General features: G+C 36.0%; 2 protein-coding genes across 2 annotated transcripts; both read right to left on the bottom strand.

The window, feature by feature from the left end:
* Positions 1–2,829: 2,829 nt before the first annotated feature.
* LOC141639781 (uncharacterized) lies at positions 2,830–4,198 on the bottom strand. The gene is made up of 4 exons (XM_074448829.1): positions 3,685–4,198; positions 3,416–3,582; positions 3,223–3,308; positions 2,830–3,130 (listed from the first exon to the last, which is right to left on the bottom strand). Exons 1-4 carry the CDS (start codon positions 4,196–4,198, stop codon positions 2,830–2,832), a joined length of 1,068 nt encoding a protein of 355 aa, XP_074304930.1.
* Positions 4,199–5,341: 1,143 nt separating this feature from the next.
* On the bottom strand, positions 5,342–13,072 carry LOC141639780 (uncharacterized). The gene is made up of 3 exons (XM_074448828.1): positions 12,118–13,072; positions 11,687–12,003; positions 5,342–5,677 (listed from the first exon to the last, which is right to left on the bottom strand). The coding sequence occupies exons 1-3, from the start codon at positions 13,070–13,072 to the stop codon at positions 5,342–5,344; spliced, it is 1,608 nt and encodes a 535-aa protein (XP_074304929.1).
* Between the last annotated feature and the right edge of the window lie 3,380 nt (positions 13,073–16,452).

Here is a 16,452-nt window from a genome sequence, read left to right as displayed (position 1 = left end):
GGGCCTCTATTGCAGCTACAGCAGGTGATTTAGCTGATCTTCTCTGATTTCCTCTGGAATTCCCATGCCCAGCTTTATGGATGGCCATATCTTCAATAATTTTCCATCCCTTTGTTTCTCCAACATTCTCCTGGAATTTGCCATTAGCTGCAGCATCCAGGATAGCTCTCTGATTGTCATAAAGCCCATTATAGAACTGATTACATAGGGACCATTGTTCGAACCCATGGTGCGGAATAGATCGCACCAGCTTCTTGAAACGGACACATGCCTCATGAAAGTTTTCATCAGGACCCTGTTTAAAGCTTGTGATCTGAGCCCTAATTGCATTGGTCTTCGAGGTAGAGAAATATTTCTTTTAGAACGCTAAGGCCAATTTCCAATCGCAATCCCATTGGCGGCTCGATCCGGATCTCGGTACCACTCCCTAGCAACATCACGGAGTGAGAATATGAACATTGTCTTTTTGATCTGGTCCTGGGTCACACCTGCTGGTGGGGGTATGGAACAACAATAGTCAATGAATATCTTCATATGCTTAGCTGCATCTTCATTTGCAGCTCCCCCAAATTGGTTTCTCTCAACCAAGTTGATGTAGGACGGTTTTGCTTCGAATTTTCTCTCCGTCCCGGCTGGCAATGCAAATCCCTTATAGAGATTCTCAGCTTTCGGCTCGGAGTGACAGGCTATACTTGCCTCTTCAGCCACGTCTGGAGATGTGACGATCTCAGCTGAAGAAGTAGAAATAGGAGATGATGGTGGATCCTCCTCAAATATCTCGTTCTCGTAGTAACTGGACAGAGTACTCAGCTCTTCCTCTGTCGGCAATACTCTAGATGATCGTCTCAACTCACGCAAGGTCCTTTCAATCTCAGGATCTAATGGTCTCGGTACACCACCTTGTGACCTGCGCATAAGAGGAAACTACAAGTAGAATATGAGAATAGTTTAAGGAACAAATATCCCTTAAACTAAGGAAAAGACTAAGATAAAAACAACTAAAAATTTAAACAATTGCCTCCCCGGCAACGGCGCCAAAATTTGATACCGTCGTAGAATACCAAAGATAAATTTATAAATCCAAACTACTATTATAGCTAGTGGCAGTCAGGGTCGAACCACGGAGAGGCGATGCAATTAATAGTTGTCTAATTTTAGTCTAAAGTAACAAATGAGTGGGGGTTTGTTTTGAATTGTTCAATAACTAAAGGCAATAATAAAAATGGAATTAAAACAAATAAATAAGCAATAGACGAAAATGGATAAAATCAAATATTAAAAGGATGCTAAGATGGTCGGTTCACTGTAGTTTCGGCGGCAGTATACTAGGTAAGTCTGAGATAATCACGTGAGACGGGAAAAATAAGAAGTCCTCTCGGTCCATTCTTAACAGGTAGCATCTTTCGATCTAGCTACGGGTCCCTAATATCACTAGTACTGACTCTCGTCCTGAAAAGTGATTTAAAAGTATAAATTAACTTATCTCTCGATCTTATTAATTTAGTCGTCTTAATTAAGTAGTCTGTTTCCCTTCCCTATCTTTCGATCTTATCAGGTCGGTCAATTCCTAAGCATTCAACTAGTCGCGTGCACTCGATTCGTCAAGTATAGCTATTAAATTAATTAAAACGAAACTGATCTCACGTGAGCCGGTCGATCGACCAGGGTAGGCGGTCGATCGACCATGGCGCGACTCAGGTCTATGAATTTCTATGCCACCTACGCTACAGGTTCTCTACATCTTAGCACGAAGGATTTAGCTACTCATACTGGAATTAATGACATCAATAAAATCAACAATTAAAGCAAACGAATTCATACTTAAATTAATTAAACAAATAACTAACATAAAACGATAATTTGGTTTCGGGAAATCTAACCTAGCAATTTTAACCTATGAATGAACGAAAGCAACAAAACTGAATAATGGAACAGAAGAAATACCGTAAGGATTGAACAGGAAAGACCAAAACTAAATTGCGGAAAGTAAACTTTATTGACGGAAAATTAAACTAAACTAATTAAAAGTTCAACCTTTTTGTGATGAACCCTAATAAATTCGATGATAAAGACTTGATAAACTGATCTGAAAACATCAGGTTACGTTATATAGATAATCTACGTAACTTATTATTCCTAAAACCTAATTCCCCTGGGCTTTCTAATTCTCGTCCTTTTGACTTGCGTCAGATTAACGGTATGGTCGATCGACCAATGGGACCGGTCGATCGACTGAGATGCGCTAAACAGGAGCTTATGATAGTCGTGCTCTGGTCGACCGACTGGAGGCACCAGTCTATCGACTGCTTCAATAGGTATTTGGCTTCAAAAGCTTCGCAAATTCATCTTTCAGGCCTCGATACGCGCACCAAGTTTGCTTCCCGAGTAAAATACTTCATGTCAAATGCAATGCTAGGTACTCGGGGGCGGATTCGGCTCGATTTCCGCTGGATTCTTCACATTTCTGCAATATTACACAATAGCACGAAAGTAGACGGAAATAGGGAAAATAGCAGCATAAACTACACAAATGAGCTCTGAAATGCGTGTAAAATAGGGTGTAAAACATCATATTAAGGACACGCATCAACTGTAAATCTCGTTTATATAACTCTAATCCTCTCTAAATCAAACCGTGGAAATAAACACCGTCAGGACGGATACTCGGTCGAGTATATAGTATACTCGGTCGAGTATCCTCTACTCGCTCGAGTATTCCCATACTCGGCAGAGTATTCCTGGATAGTAGCATGTCCCAAAACACACGAAGCATGTACTCGGCCGAGTAAGCCATATTCGGCCGAGTAACAGACTTAGAAAAACGTAGTATTACCGCATCCATATGCTATAATGAGCATTCATTAAGGCACACAAAACCACATCTTTTTCAGTACTAGTCCGCGACCTCTTCTGAATCCAGCCCAGAGTCTTTAAAGAAGGGACCTGCAGATGAATGAATGCAGTAGTCTCTGCAATAATCTTATTGCTGTACTGGCAGCCCTGGAACAGGTGATTATGTGTCTCAGTATGCAAACCACACAGCAGACACAGATCATCTGAGCTAATGCCAAGATCAAATAATCTATGTTTAACCATTAAGGCATTCCTGGCCACCATCCAGGAATTAAACCTATGGTTAGGGAGACAGAACTAGTTCCATACATATTTATGCCATGGAACAATTGGAAATTTTCTCCTCAACCATTCATATTTATCATTAACCTTGTAACCTTTATCAATCTAAGGCTCATCTGTGAACCCAATCTGCATTTTGTCCCTGACAGTGCAGTTTTTTTTTTCAGTACCAGCTAACAGTTGCAGTAAGTATATAATCATTCTAAGGAGTAGCTTGTAAGTAGACCTAACTCACCCACTTAACCCATAACGTGTCTGGCTTAGTGTAAATCCACCATACCAGCTTCCTTATGGCAGTAGTATTCCGAGCTTTGCTATCTCTTATACCTAGGCCCCCTTCACTCTTAGGGCAGCAGATCTTCTCCCAGGCAACAGGTGGGACTCTCATACACTCCGAATTTCCATCCCATAAAAAATTCCTACAAATGTTATCCACAGCTTTAAGTACTATTTTAGGAATCAGGAAGATGTTGGCCCAATAAGTATACAAAGAGGTAAGCACAGATTAAATTAAGATTAATCTTCCAGCATATGACAATTTCCTATTACCAAACCCTCTGATTCTTTCAGCAACTTTATCAATAAGGGCTTGTGAATCTTTCTTGTTCAGCCTGCCAGCAGTAATAGGTACCCCAAGATATCTGAAGGGTAGTGTACCCTCAGTGAAACAAGAAATGAGCGGGATGTCATCTTTAACACTATTCTTCACCCCATTTAAATAGATATTTGATTTGGTAGTATTCATCTGCAATCTAGTAGCTTTGGAGAAGGTGGCAAAGGATATGAGTAGTACCATGATGGATTGGACATCTCCTTTGCTAAACAATAAAAGATCGTCTGCAAACATGAGGTGATATAATTTCAACCTACCACAGAGAGGATGATACCTAAAAGGCATTATGGAAGTAGTGTAGTGCAGTATCCTGGATAGATATTCAATAGCAATGGTGAACAAAAGTGGTGACAATGGGTCACCTTGCCTTAAACCTTTAGCTCCTTTGAAGAAACCAAAGCTTTCCCCATTTAGAACCAAAGAATAATATTGAGATTGAACACACACCATTATCCAGTTGATGAACTAATTAGGGAAGTGTAATGCTTTCATCATATGTTCAATAAATTGCCAATTAACTGAGTCATAAGCTTTTTTTAAGTCAATTTTCATTAGACATCTTGGCGACACAGCAGCCTTATTATATAATCTAATGATGTCTTGACATACCAAGATGTTTTCAACTATGCTCCTTCCATGAGTAAACCCTCCTTGGTTCTCACTTATAATTTGATGAAGGACATTTGCTAATCTTGCACAAAGAAGTTTAGAAATGGCCTTATACAGGACATTGCAGCAAGTAATGGGCCTGAAATGAGTGACATTCAGAGGCATTTCTATCTTTGGAATCAGGGTTATCAGAGTGTGATTGATCTGTCTGAGGAGTTTGCCAGATCGAAAAAATCCTGAATAGCATTACAGACATCAGCACCTATTATATGCCAAGTATCTTTAAAGAATCCATTCGAATACCCATCAGGGCCAGGGGCCTTGTGATTGGGAATAGAAAATATAGCATCTCTGATCTCAACATCAGTGATAGGTGTCAGCAAGGTACTACAGTGCTCTGGTGTGCATATCCTCCCTTGATGGATCACAGGGAAGTTAACAGGATTGACCTCATCTGCTGTTCCCAGTAATGTTTTATAATACTCCAGGAAGCATTTTGAATATGAGAAGATTCAGTACACAGATTGCCATTTAGGTCCTGAATTCTTTGCACTTTGTTCCTACAATGTCTCCCCTTGATAACACTCTGAAAGTATCTTGTATTATTTTCTCCCTCACTAATCCAGGTGGCTTTAGATTTTTGAAGGAGGTAACTATTTCAGGCAGAGTGAAGTTCCTTATAAGTATGGATGGCCTCAGTTTCTTTCATAATCCAATCAGCATTCAGAGGGTCTTGCCTTAGGAGCTCCTGAATATACTCCAAATTCTTTCAAGCTCTTATAGAGTTATTCTCAATATCACCATATTGATTCCTATTGAGATTTTTTAAAGGCTGCTTAAGAGCTTTGAGTTTCTTCACAACGCAAAACATTTCTGTCCCATTATAGACATGATTCCAAACTTGTTGTACACAAGAGAGGAAAAACTCAGAACTACTCCCCATATTCTATTATTTAAAACACTTCTTTCTAATTTGACTCATACTCATATCCTGAATGGTGCAAGGGGTATGATCAAATCTCCTTCAGCATGAAATAAAGCATAGGTATCTTTATAAGTGTCTAACCATTCCTTGTTAACAAAAGCCCTATCTAATCTGCTATACACTCTGGAATCAGGATCTTGTTTATTATTCCAGGTATAGTAAGATCCACTAGCAGGCATATCCATAACACCACAAGTATCAATAAATTGTTGGAAGTCTTGCATTTCATCCCTAGTAGACTGCCCACCCAATCTCTCAGAAGGTGCTAAGACAGTATTGAAATCCCCCACAATAATCCAAGGACAATGAATATACTGAGCCCTATCCCCAAGCTTCTACCAAAGAGGGTATCTCTCTTGAACCCCATTAAAAGCATAAACAAAGGAACAATAAAACTGAGTACCAGAGGATTTATCAGTCACATTTAGGTGGATAAATTGTGCATTGTGCTCCAGAAATTGAATATTAAACAAAGCAGGATTCCATAATATCCAGATGCGACCACCCTTATGTCAGGCAGTATTAGTTGATATACACCAATTCTCACAAATAGTATTCCTCACAGCATTTAGAGACGAGGGTTTTACTTTCGTCTCAAGGAGGCCGAATAGTCCTATCTTCTGAGTATGGAGAAACCATTTAATATGCTTTTGTTTAGATAGCGTATTGAGGCCCTGATGAGGTTCCAGAAACCAAATTTATTTTTCAACTTGAATAAAAATAACATATAGATTTAGTTTAAATAGGTCATGACTCGGCAAGTACGAAGAGACTCCTACTTTAAAAAGAAAACAAGTATGTCCCATTTTTATAGTGCAAATTTCATATTAATCGTAAATTTGTTCTTGCTTTTTCATAATAAGGACTAAAAAAAATTATTGTTTGCATCATTTCTTTGGTCGTAAATCAGCCATTTTAACCAAATATAAATATGAATAAATGAGATGAGTATTTTGAATAACGGTATAATTTAGATAAGAGTATTTTTAACTCTACTACTTCGTGTCATTTTGAATCACAAATTCGACATATCTGTAAACTTCTCATTACAAATCTATTATTTCATTAAACATTGCACATTTACAGAACATATTATTCTTGGATCAAATTATTTTAATTTTAGATTAATTGGTTTGTTTTGAATTAGTATAGAACCCGTGTTACAACACGGTAATTTTATAGGGGTGTTTATAAAGAGGTGTCCGAATTAATATTATTTGTATAAATTGAATTTATTTTTAATTTAATATTAAAATATATTTGATATAACTAATATGAAAGTATACGAAAGTTTACTAACATGAAAGGATACTTTAAGTTACATTATCTGTTTTGAAGTATTAATAAAACTATAATTTTTTGTAAATAAGTATTACATGCAACTAATTGATGACATTAGTAACAGTCCGTCTCATCCGTCTTCAGCTTGTGACGTATAGTATCCGTATTCAATGAGAATTTGTGCATTAATAATACATTTTAAGTTAGATGTAGGATCTCTAATTAAAACACGTATAAGCGTTATATAGAAATCCGGTAAAAACGATGATATAGTACAAATCTAAAAAGGCGATTTATAAATTGGGGGATAATTTCGGTAGAATATTGTGTATTGTATATAAAATTTGTGGGGTAGAATATTGTGTATTGTGTATATAATTTGAGTATTGTGTATTGGAGATAATCTCGGTAGAGAATATTGTATAGTGTATATAAAGTTGTCATTTTATTGTTCTTGATTTTCTGTGATTTTCTGTGTATATATATTTATTATTGCTTAAAATAGATTGATATCAATTATGTGACAATATATTATTGAGTACAATATTTTAAAGGGAATATTTCATGGGGGGCAGTTAAGCGGGGAATATGAGCGGAAATAACACAGATATATTATTCTTTTAGTCTATAAGTAATTTAAATCGGCTCACATACACGAGTTAAATTAGGTGAGGTTTATTATAAAGTTTAAATTTAAGTGGTTGTAATTAATATTCTGATGGAAGTGAAAAAGTATGAGAAGGGAGAAATGGAAGATGAAGGAAAAGGCAGGAGTGGGGTTTTAATTTCTCTATGGTGACTAAAGTGCAATGAAAATTGAAAATAATGTGTCCCCTCTAATATCACAAATAGGATTATACATCTAGTTGTACCATAAGCATGGTACAACCAAGTTTAAGAATTCGAGCTTATGTGTATTCTTTCTGAGCTAATTTAAAGTTCATGTTTTTAATGTGTAAATGGATAAACTCAATACTTTCAAATAAAGCTCATATTCTTTAACATAAAGCTCGGATACTTTATCACAAAGCTCAGATTCTACACCGTACAACATATACAACTGGTTGTATAGTCCATGAATTGCTCTAATATAGGTGCTGTTTGGCCAAGCTTAAAAAGTGCTTTTGTAATTGAAAAAGTAGTAGCTTTGCCAAACATGGTAAATTAGAGAGTTTTAAAAGTGCTTTTGAGAAGTCAAATAGTGATTATTCACCCCCAAAAGGAGAAGTAGATATTTATTACTTCTACTTCTACTTTTTACATACGGTGCTGTTTGGCCTTGCTTATGGAAAATGACTTTTCCTTTTTTGAAGGAGTTTATTCACAAGTTATTTTTCGGAAAAGTTTTAGTTGTTTGGCCATACTTTTGTAAAAGCGGTTTCTCACAAAATTTATATGTTTGGCCTAACTACTTTAATACAACTTTTGTTTGCTTATTTTGTGAGAAACCGCTTTTACAAAAGTATGGCCAAACAACTAAAACTTTTCCGAAAAATAACTTGTGAATAAACTCCTTCAAAAAAGGAAAAGTCATTTTTCATAAGTAAGGCCAAACAGCACCATAGAAACGGACTCGGTAAAACCACGTTAAAAGGAGAGTGGATTTTCTGTGTCCCACTGTCTTTACTTGATGATAGGCATTAGATAATCCTCTAATTATTTTTACACAATTATTTTTAATCACAAATTCTTATTTCAGACGGAGGGTATCTGTCTTAAGTATAAGACGGGTCGAATATGTACCATTTTATGTATAAATGGGCTGGGTTATGTACTATGTAACATGTGGGGTGTGATGTGGCATTTGGTATATAATACAGTATGTAGCATGAAGGTACAACCTAGTCGTTATTTAATAGTGTACTTATTTATTTTTAACTGAGAAACCAATGCATCAGTCATCACCTAAATGTTTTCTACTACTCTTATTTATCATATTTTCATTATTCTCACAATTCCTATATTCCATTTAATGATGTAACTAAATATTGGATGACCGTGAAATACTTTACAAGATGTTAGCTTCATTGTATTACGGAGTATATGTTACCAATTTAACAAGTGTTATATTTTGTAGAAACGTATAAACATATAGTTGCGTAATACTAACATATTACACATTATAAAATGTTAAGTAAATTATCCAATATGTCACTGGTTTAGGTTATTAATATGTTACCTATCAAATAACTTACATTCAGTAATTAATGTAAACAAACATCTGCATAATGAGAACATATTACACATTAGTACATGTTCATACACTTGTTTGATATGTTGAGTTATTTATGCAATATGTTCTCATCTGTTACATGCAAATAAATTATAAAAACCCTAAACAATTAGCCTTAAACTGGTCATATATATATTAGTTTTTGAAACTTGTTTAACAAATTTATAATATGTGACCATTTAAATAATAGCAATAATCATTTCAGTTCACTATTATGATACTAGGTCAATAGATTACACGTAATAAAATATGGTTACAAAAAGTTAGTAAATGGTAACATTTACTAAAATATCGTGATAAATACACCAGTAAAATTTAATTGACAAAAGAAACTGAAAAGGAACTATAAAATGTGAATTTTTTTTTGGTGTTTAGGAATGGAGGAATGAAAAAAAAAAATAAAGAGGATAAGGAATTAAAGATGGTGTTTCTATGTTGAAAATGAAATAAATAGTTGATGAAATTAATAAGTCTCCATTTATTTAATACTAAATGTCCACTCATTGTACTATATAGTCACATCCTCTTTTACTCTACATCTTTTTTTTGCACCTACAAATAGATGGGGCATGTGTCTACTTTACCCATATCATATAATATGATATATATTTGACCCGTCTTACACTTAAAACGGATACCATCCGTCTTAAGGAAGACTTATTGATTTTTAATGGTTAAAGTTTTTCTGTCAAATAGAGAATTAGTGGAATATAGATAAAACACATATTCAGAAGGCGTACTGAACATAGAGAGCTGGACTGTTTGTTCTCAATATAGTATTACGTAGTTGGTTTGGACATATTTCGTTGCTCAATGCGACAATGCTCACCGGTGTACTCCATATAAGAACTTCAGGTTCCATTTATGTGGTCAAGAGCGGCTTATTTTGCCTTTGTTTTCTTGTTGCCAACATCACCGCCTTTTTGCTTTTTACTCATCAATGAGAGTACCCTCATCCATGACATAAGAATTTGGAAGTGCACCACTACGTGTCTCCAATTCATTGTAGTTAGGCATCTATAACAGAGGTTTGTCAATAAACGTTTGTGTATTTTTTAGAAATTTATTGACAAACCTCTCTATTGTTGAGAATGAGGGTTGAGGTTTATAAATGAGAATGGTTACATATTTATATATAGGTTTGTGGAATGACATGATAAATGGTGGTTCCTAAAATGTACCCAACATATGAGATAAAATAATGGATAATTTGAAGTACGTCCCTATAACATGACCTTGAAAAAGTTTGTCCATTGTTATGTAGGACAGTGATAGGGCGTCACCAGGTGACACTTAATTTGGGCGCCACCCTTTCACATGGGTAAGTGGGGACCCCTTCAATTAAAAATGCATGTGAGAGGGTGATACTCAATTTGGGCGTCACCCGGTGGCACCCTATCACTGGCGATGTTATGTATGGGTTTGTTATTGGAAAAGTTTGTTAATTTGATGATGTGTCATGCGATAAACTTCTTAAGAGGTTCATCTATTGTGGATGCCCTCAGTTTTTTGCAAATCAACTAAGACAAGTAAAAACAAAAAAAGAATATTTTTTTTAAGTAGCTGAAATTAAGATATTAAAAAATAAACCCGGCAAAACCAACCTAATCCAATTGACCTGACCTAAAAAAGGCGACTTGAGACCCAAAACTGACCAGAACTAAATTCGGTGATCAAAATTGAACATATGGCCACTTGTGGTTGCCCAGGCCTTAAACACCACTGCAAATCCATCATTAGAAATCCCCAATTGATTATTGTTCCACCGTATTGATTCCGTTCATAGACTATATAACTGAGGTAGTAGCTCTTATTATTTATTTTCTGAGTTTTGTTTTAAAGTTTTTGAGTTATGCTTTAGTATAAAGTTTTTGAGCACATTTACCAAAACATTACACTAAAAATTTATAATATTGCTCAAAAACTATATTTATAAATGGTAATATACACAGAAAAAAATGTGTATATGCTCAAAAACTATAAGGTCTGAAATATTACCTCAAATGCGTAATCCTTTTTCTTATATTGATCACATTGCTTGTGTATTTTGTGCTCTAATCTCATATAGTCAATTTGTGGGATTTCCACTTTCTCTAGAATTTTTTTCTAGAATTTTTCCACATCAGATTTCCGCGTCACAATTTGTGTGTATCTTTGTTCTTTTACTTTCTTCTCATTGTCACTTTCTTTTTCTAAGTTTACATTCATTTCCATTATCGCTCACATATAAATAAGGCTTTATTTTGAGGCTAAAAAGAGTAGATCACTCACACAGTTTCACACTTCCATAATAACTAGATTAAGGGTTTTTAAATGCTGTACCCCTCAATTTTTCACTTTTCTACCGTGTACCTTCATTTTTTTAAACTTATACTTCCTCCGTCCCGGTCAATTGTTATCTATTGCTTTTGGCACAAAAATGAAGGAAAGAAGTATGAATGAATCTGGGTCACACAAATCACATAATCCCACATACAATGAAATGTGATCCACAAAAGGTTGCCAAAAATGAAAATAGAACAATTCAATAATACACCCCAAAATGGAAATAGATAACTATTGGCAGGAACGGATGGAGTAAGATATACCCCTAAACTTTGACAATAACTCCTAACCGTGACCATAAATGAAAAGTCCGTTAAATAGTCCATTAAATGATGAGCTGTCAGTTAGATTAGAGTAAAATAGTAAATTAGCATCCATTTTTTTTTGGTGAAATGTGAGCTTTCCATTAATAGACAAAATAACATACATCAGGACTACACTTTCATCAGTTTTTGAATTACTTTACAAGACAATCACATACTAGCTATGAAAACTTAATCTGCACTTTCTTAAGCCAATGCTGATCTGCAATCATCACTGGTCCCTTTAGAAGCATCTGAACTCTTGCCTTCACAAGTCTCTGAATATCCTGCACTAGGATCTCAGGTCTAGTAATCCTATGCTCCAACCTTCCCCGATTCCTCTCCAGCCAAATTGTATACCAGCAGGCTAATTTAGCCATCCCGGCCACCTTCTGCTGCAACTTAGATAGGAGAGCATTCTGACCAGTCATGCTGAGATGCAGCCATTGTTCTAGCTGCTCTATGATCCTCAGCACATACTGGCAATCCTCAAACAAATGCTCATGGGATTCTGTAGCAGCTCCACAAATAATACAAACATCGTTATCACACAACCTTAACTGGAACAGCTTTTGCTTGGTATTCAAAGCTTGTTGTTTAATTAATCAGCCTATAATAGAATGTTTAGGCACACACCAAGCATCCCAAATCTCCTTATGCCACTGTACAGGGGGGTGCACTCCCTGTAACCAAGCATACCCAGAACCAACACTATAGCCTCTAGCATCCTGCCACACATTGTTCATATATCCCGCACTTAGCAAACCTCTCACCTTGCATATGTTCCTCCAGTTCCAATTGGAATCAGAAGGAGGAGTATATGTGTGCCAGTCCTGGCCTTTTAGATACACATGATCTATCCAAAGCACCCACAACCTATCTGCCTTTTTATAAATCCAATCCACAAGCTTTCCAACAGTTGCTATGTTCCAATTCTCAGCATTTTTTACACCCAGACCACCTTCACTTTTACAGCAGCACACCTTATGCCAGGCCACCAATGGTGCCTTCTGATAATCAGTACCACCGTCCCAAAAATAATTCCTGCAGACATTCACAATTTTCTGGACCACAGTTATGGGGATAAGAAAAATAGAGCCCCAATAGTTATGCAAGGTGTTCAAAACTGAGTTAACCAGAGTTAGACGGCCAACATAGCTTAATTTCCTAGCACCCATCCCTCTTATTCTGGCAACTATCCTTTCAACAAGAATATTACAATCCTGTTTAGTTAATCTCCCTAACTGAATAGGGATGCCCAGATATCTAAAAGGTAATGCTCCTTCCTTGAAACCAGATATCTGAAGAATATCACTTCTAACATCAGTTGGCACTCCACTAAATACCACTTCTGACTTAGCTGCATTAACTTTAAGGCCAGATGTAGCAGAGAAAGTAGCAAATGCTCTGAGCAATAACATAATAGACTTCACATCTCCTTTACTGAACATAAGTAAATCATCAGCAAAAAGAAGATGATTCAATCTAAGGGCACCACACATAGGATGATACCTGAAGAACCAAGTTTGAGTAGCATACTCCAATACCCTAGTAAGGTACTCCATGGAGATATCTAAACTAGAATCCATTACCTTAACTTTTAATCAACCTTTATTATCAAACTACCATCTTTACAAGTTCTTCTTTTTATATCCATGGCATAATGTATACTTCAGCTCTTTTAACCATCATTCACCATGGCCTCCATCCCCACTCTCTATTATCGATCTCTGTCACTTTACCACATCACCACCTTCCGATTTATTCGACCACCAACGAAACCCTCTTAATCCACCGCGCATCTCCACACATACCGCCTTGCTCACTGCCCGTTACCGACGCTTGTTGGTGTTTTCTATTGGCCGCCACTTTCAAGCACCAAACACTATTATGCAAAGCTAGACATAATCACAGAATTGATTTTGCTTCAAATATAATCCAAACTGGGCAGAATTTGGGTGATTTTCTGGGCATTTTAAGAGATAAATTAGAAACCATAAATGTAGAAAGCATTGTAATTTGGGTGATTTTCTGTGCAAATTATGAGAGAAATTGAAAACCGTCAAAGTAAAGCAATTGAAAAGCATTGTCAATGGTGTATGCTTGATTAAAAGAAAAGTAGCAAGAGGAATGGATTATGTAGAGAGATCAAGCAAGCTATCTTTTATATATATATATATATATATAGGGTCGGGATCCGGTGAGAACCATTAGTATACTGAGAACCATGAGAACCACTACTGAAATCTAATAATAATATGGACGACTGTACTTTTGAAAAAATCCAACGGCCTTCCAATTTTCCAATCCTCAGTCGTTTTCCATTTCTCCTTTCTTTCTCTCTCTTCGACTATCAACATCTTCGACAGCCCTAACTTTTTCTTTCTCTACGATCGATCGTCACATACTGAACGATCAATCTTTTCAACGATTTACCTCTTCGACTCTGCTTCAACCAATGGAGCCTGTTAATTCGAGGTAAAATTTCGAAATTGATGATTATTGTTTGTGAAATTAGCGTTTATATTTTGATCTCTTTGTAATTTTTTAATTCGTCGATTAAATTAGTTGAACTTAGGGTTTGATTATCGTGTTAGATTGTTTGTGAAATTAGGATTAGCTTAATTTTTTGATTCCTCGATTAACTTTTGAAATTCACGAATTATGCTTGTGAAATTAGGGTTTCGTGAATTAGATTGGTTGAGAAATTAAGGTTGCAGAAATTCAGAAATTACCTAAATTTTTTGAAAACAAGAAATTGGGGAGTCAATTTCGTGAAATTGATAATCTTTATAATTGTCATATCATTAGTTAGGTGCATGTAATTTCTGTTTATGTGCAATAAAATTAGGATTTTACATATTTCATGCACGTACAAGTCTTTTCCATGCACATACATCGCTTTTCCATGCACGTATACGACAAATATTAAGAAATCCCAATGCAGTGATGTCATCATGGGAGCTCAATTACGTACCTGCACTATATTGGCTCTCGAAGAGATGTCATATTAACAGAACTTCTAATTGACGATACGTTGGCGTCATCATGGGAGCAAGGTTCACGTTTATCTATACTCCTTTCCATTTTACGTTTCCAACAATTTCTCTGATAAAATTACTGTTCTAATGTTTTATTTGATTTGAGAATGCAATTCTAAGCGCCGTTCATTTTTAATAAACAAATTTGTCATCACTTGAGCGCTCTGTTGTAAATGCATTGGGATTTCTTTGATTTGACTCCATTCTATTCATCAATAGCAGCTTTAATGAATTTTCAATTTCAATTATACCGTCTCGACTTGATCAGGTTCTTATGTAATTAAGACTGAAACTAGGTTGATCTCCCCATGTAATTAAGACTGTCTCGTATAATTTCTTGTTATTTATGCTCCACCTTAATTCTGACTCCTGTATCCCAGTCTAAGCCTCACTCTTATTTGGTATGTCAACAAGTTATTGCAGTTGGGCCTGGGCCTCTGAATGAGGAAGGTAAGAGGCAGCCAATGATTTTCTGTAAGTATGCGGGGTAATGAGTTTAAGGGAAAAGACGGCTTCAAGTACATAGCTTTCAAGGCTTCAGATGTTATGGCTATGCTCTCATAGTTTTCAACCAAACACTTTGCAGAATGAATTCTTAGCTATCATAAACATTGTTTTATGATACATTTTAGTAGCCTTAGTAATCATATTGACCATATTCTATGCACTGAAGATAACTTTTTATTTTGAAGCAGTTCGTCGTGCGTACTACCACCAAATAAGAGTCAGCTTCTTTTTCGCTCCATTCATAACCCGACTATTTTTACTTCTAAGAATCCCTCCATCAGTCACTACAAACCTTCACCATGCCATTTAGCTACAGTCAATTTGGGTCCTTTCAGTTGTATTATGCACTTATCAAATCATTTGGGGTGTGGTTATGTCCGTTCAATTGTTAAGAGTCAGACAATCGGATTTTAGTTGGGTAATTAGTAATTAAGGGTCGTGAGTACTAAGGTTTATGTTATTTGTCTGGTAGATAATCTTAATGTCAGTTCACAGTGCTGATTTCTGAACATTTGGCCAGTTCAGGTTTCCGACTTTCCGATCTTTTTTAAGTTGCACTGTTCAAATTTTTTTTTCCTTGTTCTGTTAAAGCTGACAGTAGAAATTTAATATATGAGGTTAATTTTTGTGATGAAATTGGAGATTTTCATTAGTATGGTGGGCATACACGCACATTCCCTATGACAGGAGCAACCATAGTGGTAATCCGATACTCAAATGAAGTGACAAGCAAGTTCAACATCGGGCATCTCTTCCTGAATGAAATGGCCAACTCCTTCAAAGTATAATGACTTCCTGCAAAAATGGCACGACATTCTTCATCTTCCCGTTGTTGAGATAGTCTTTTACCCCTTTCATATGGTAAGTAAGGTCCAGGTCTCCTACTATAAACTTCACTGGAACTCTTACTTGCGCACCTGCCCATGGCGCTATCACTTCCTAGTTTCTGAAGTAATCTTTTAGTCTTTTCATATGGTAGGTCAGGTCCAATTATGTTAACCTCACTTTCCCTTTCCCTTGTTCATGTTTAATTTTTTGATATCGCACATTGGCGCATTTACATTACAAATATTCTCATTTTACTTTATTTAAAAGTCAATTATCTCAAATGGGAGAATATTGTGCAATGCACAAGATGTGGGTTCAACTCCCATATTGGCTTTACCAACACGTTTACACGTTAGTTGTCGAATACCACTCATTGAGGGTTAAAACTTCCTAATAAGTGTAATGAGACGGATACTTTCTTTATGTTTGTTGAATCTCAAAATGATTTCTGTTGGTGTTTATTTTGTTTGTGATGCCACAGATTATGAACATAATTAAGAATATCCAAGTTATGTCAGCCTTCTCGTAATTGATTTTGATGGCCGCTTAGACGAAGAAGGGATTCAGCATAACTATATGGATTGGATTCGCTA

This window comes from Silene latifolia, unplaced genomic scaffold, assembly GCF_048544455.1.
Source record: "Silene latifolia isolate original U9 population unplaced genomic scaffold, ASM4854445v1 scaffold_57, whole genome shotgun sequence".
Classification (NCBI taxonomy): Eukaryota; Viridiplantae; Streptophyta; class Magnoliopsida; order Caryophyllales; family Caryophyllaceae; genus Silene; species Silene latifolia.
This window is presented reverse-complemented; position numbering and strand designations above follow the sequence as displayed.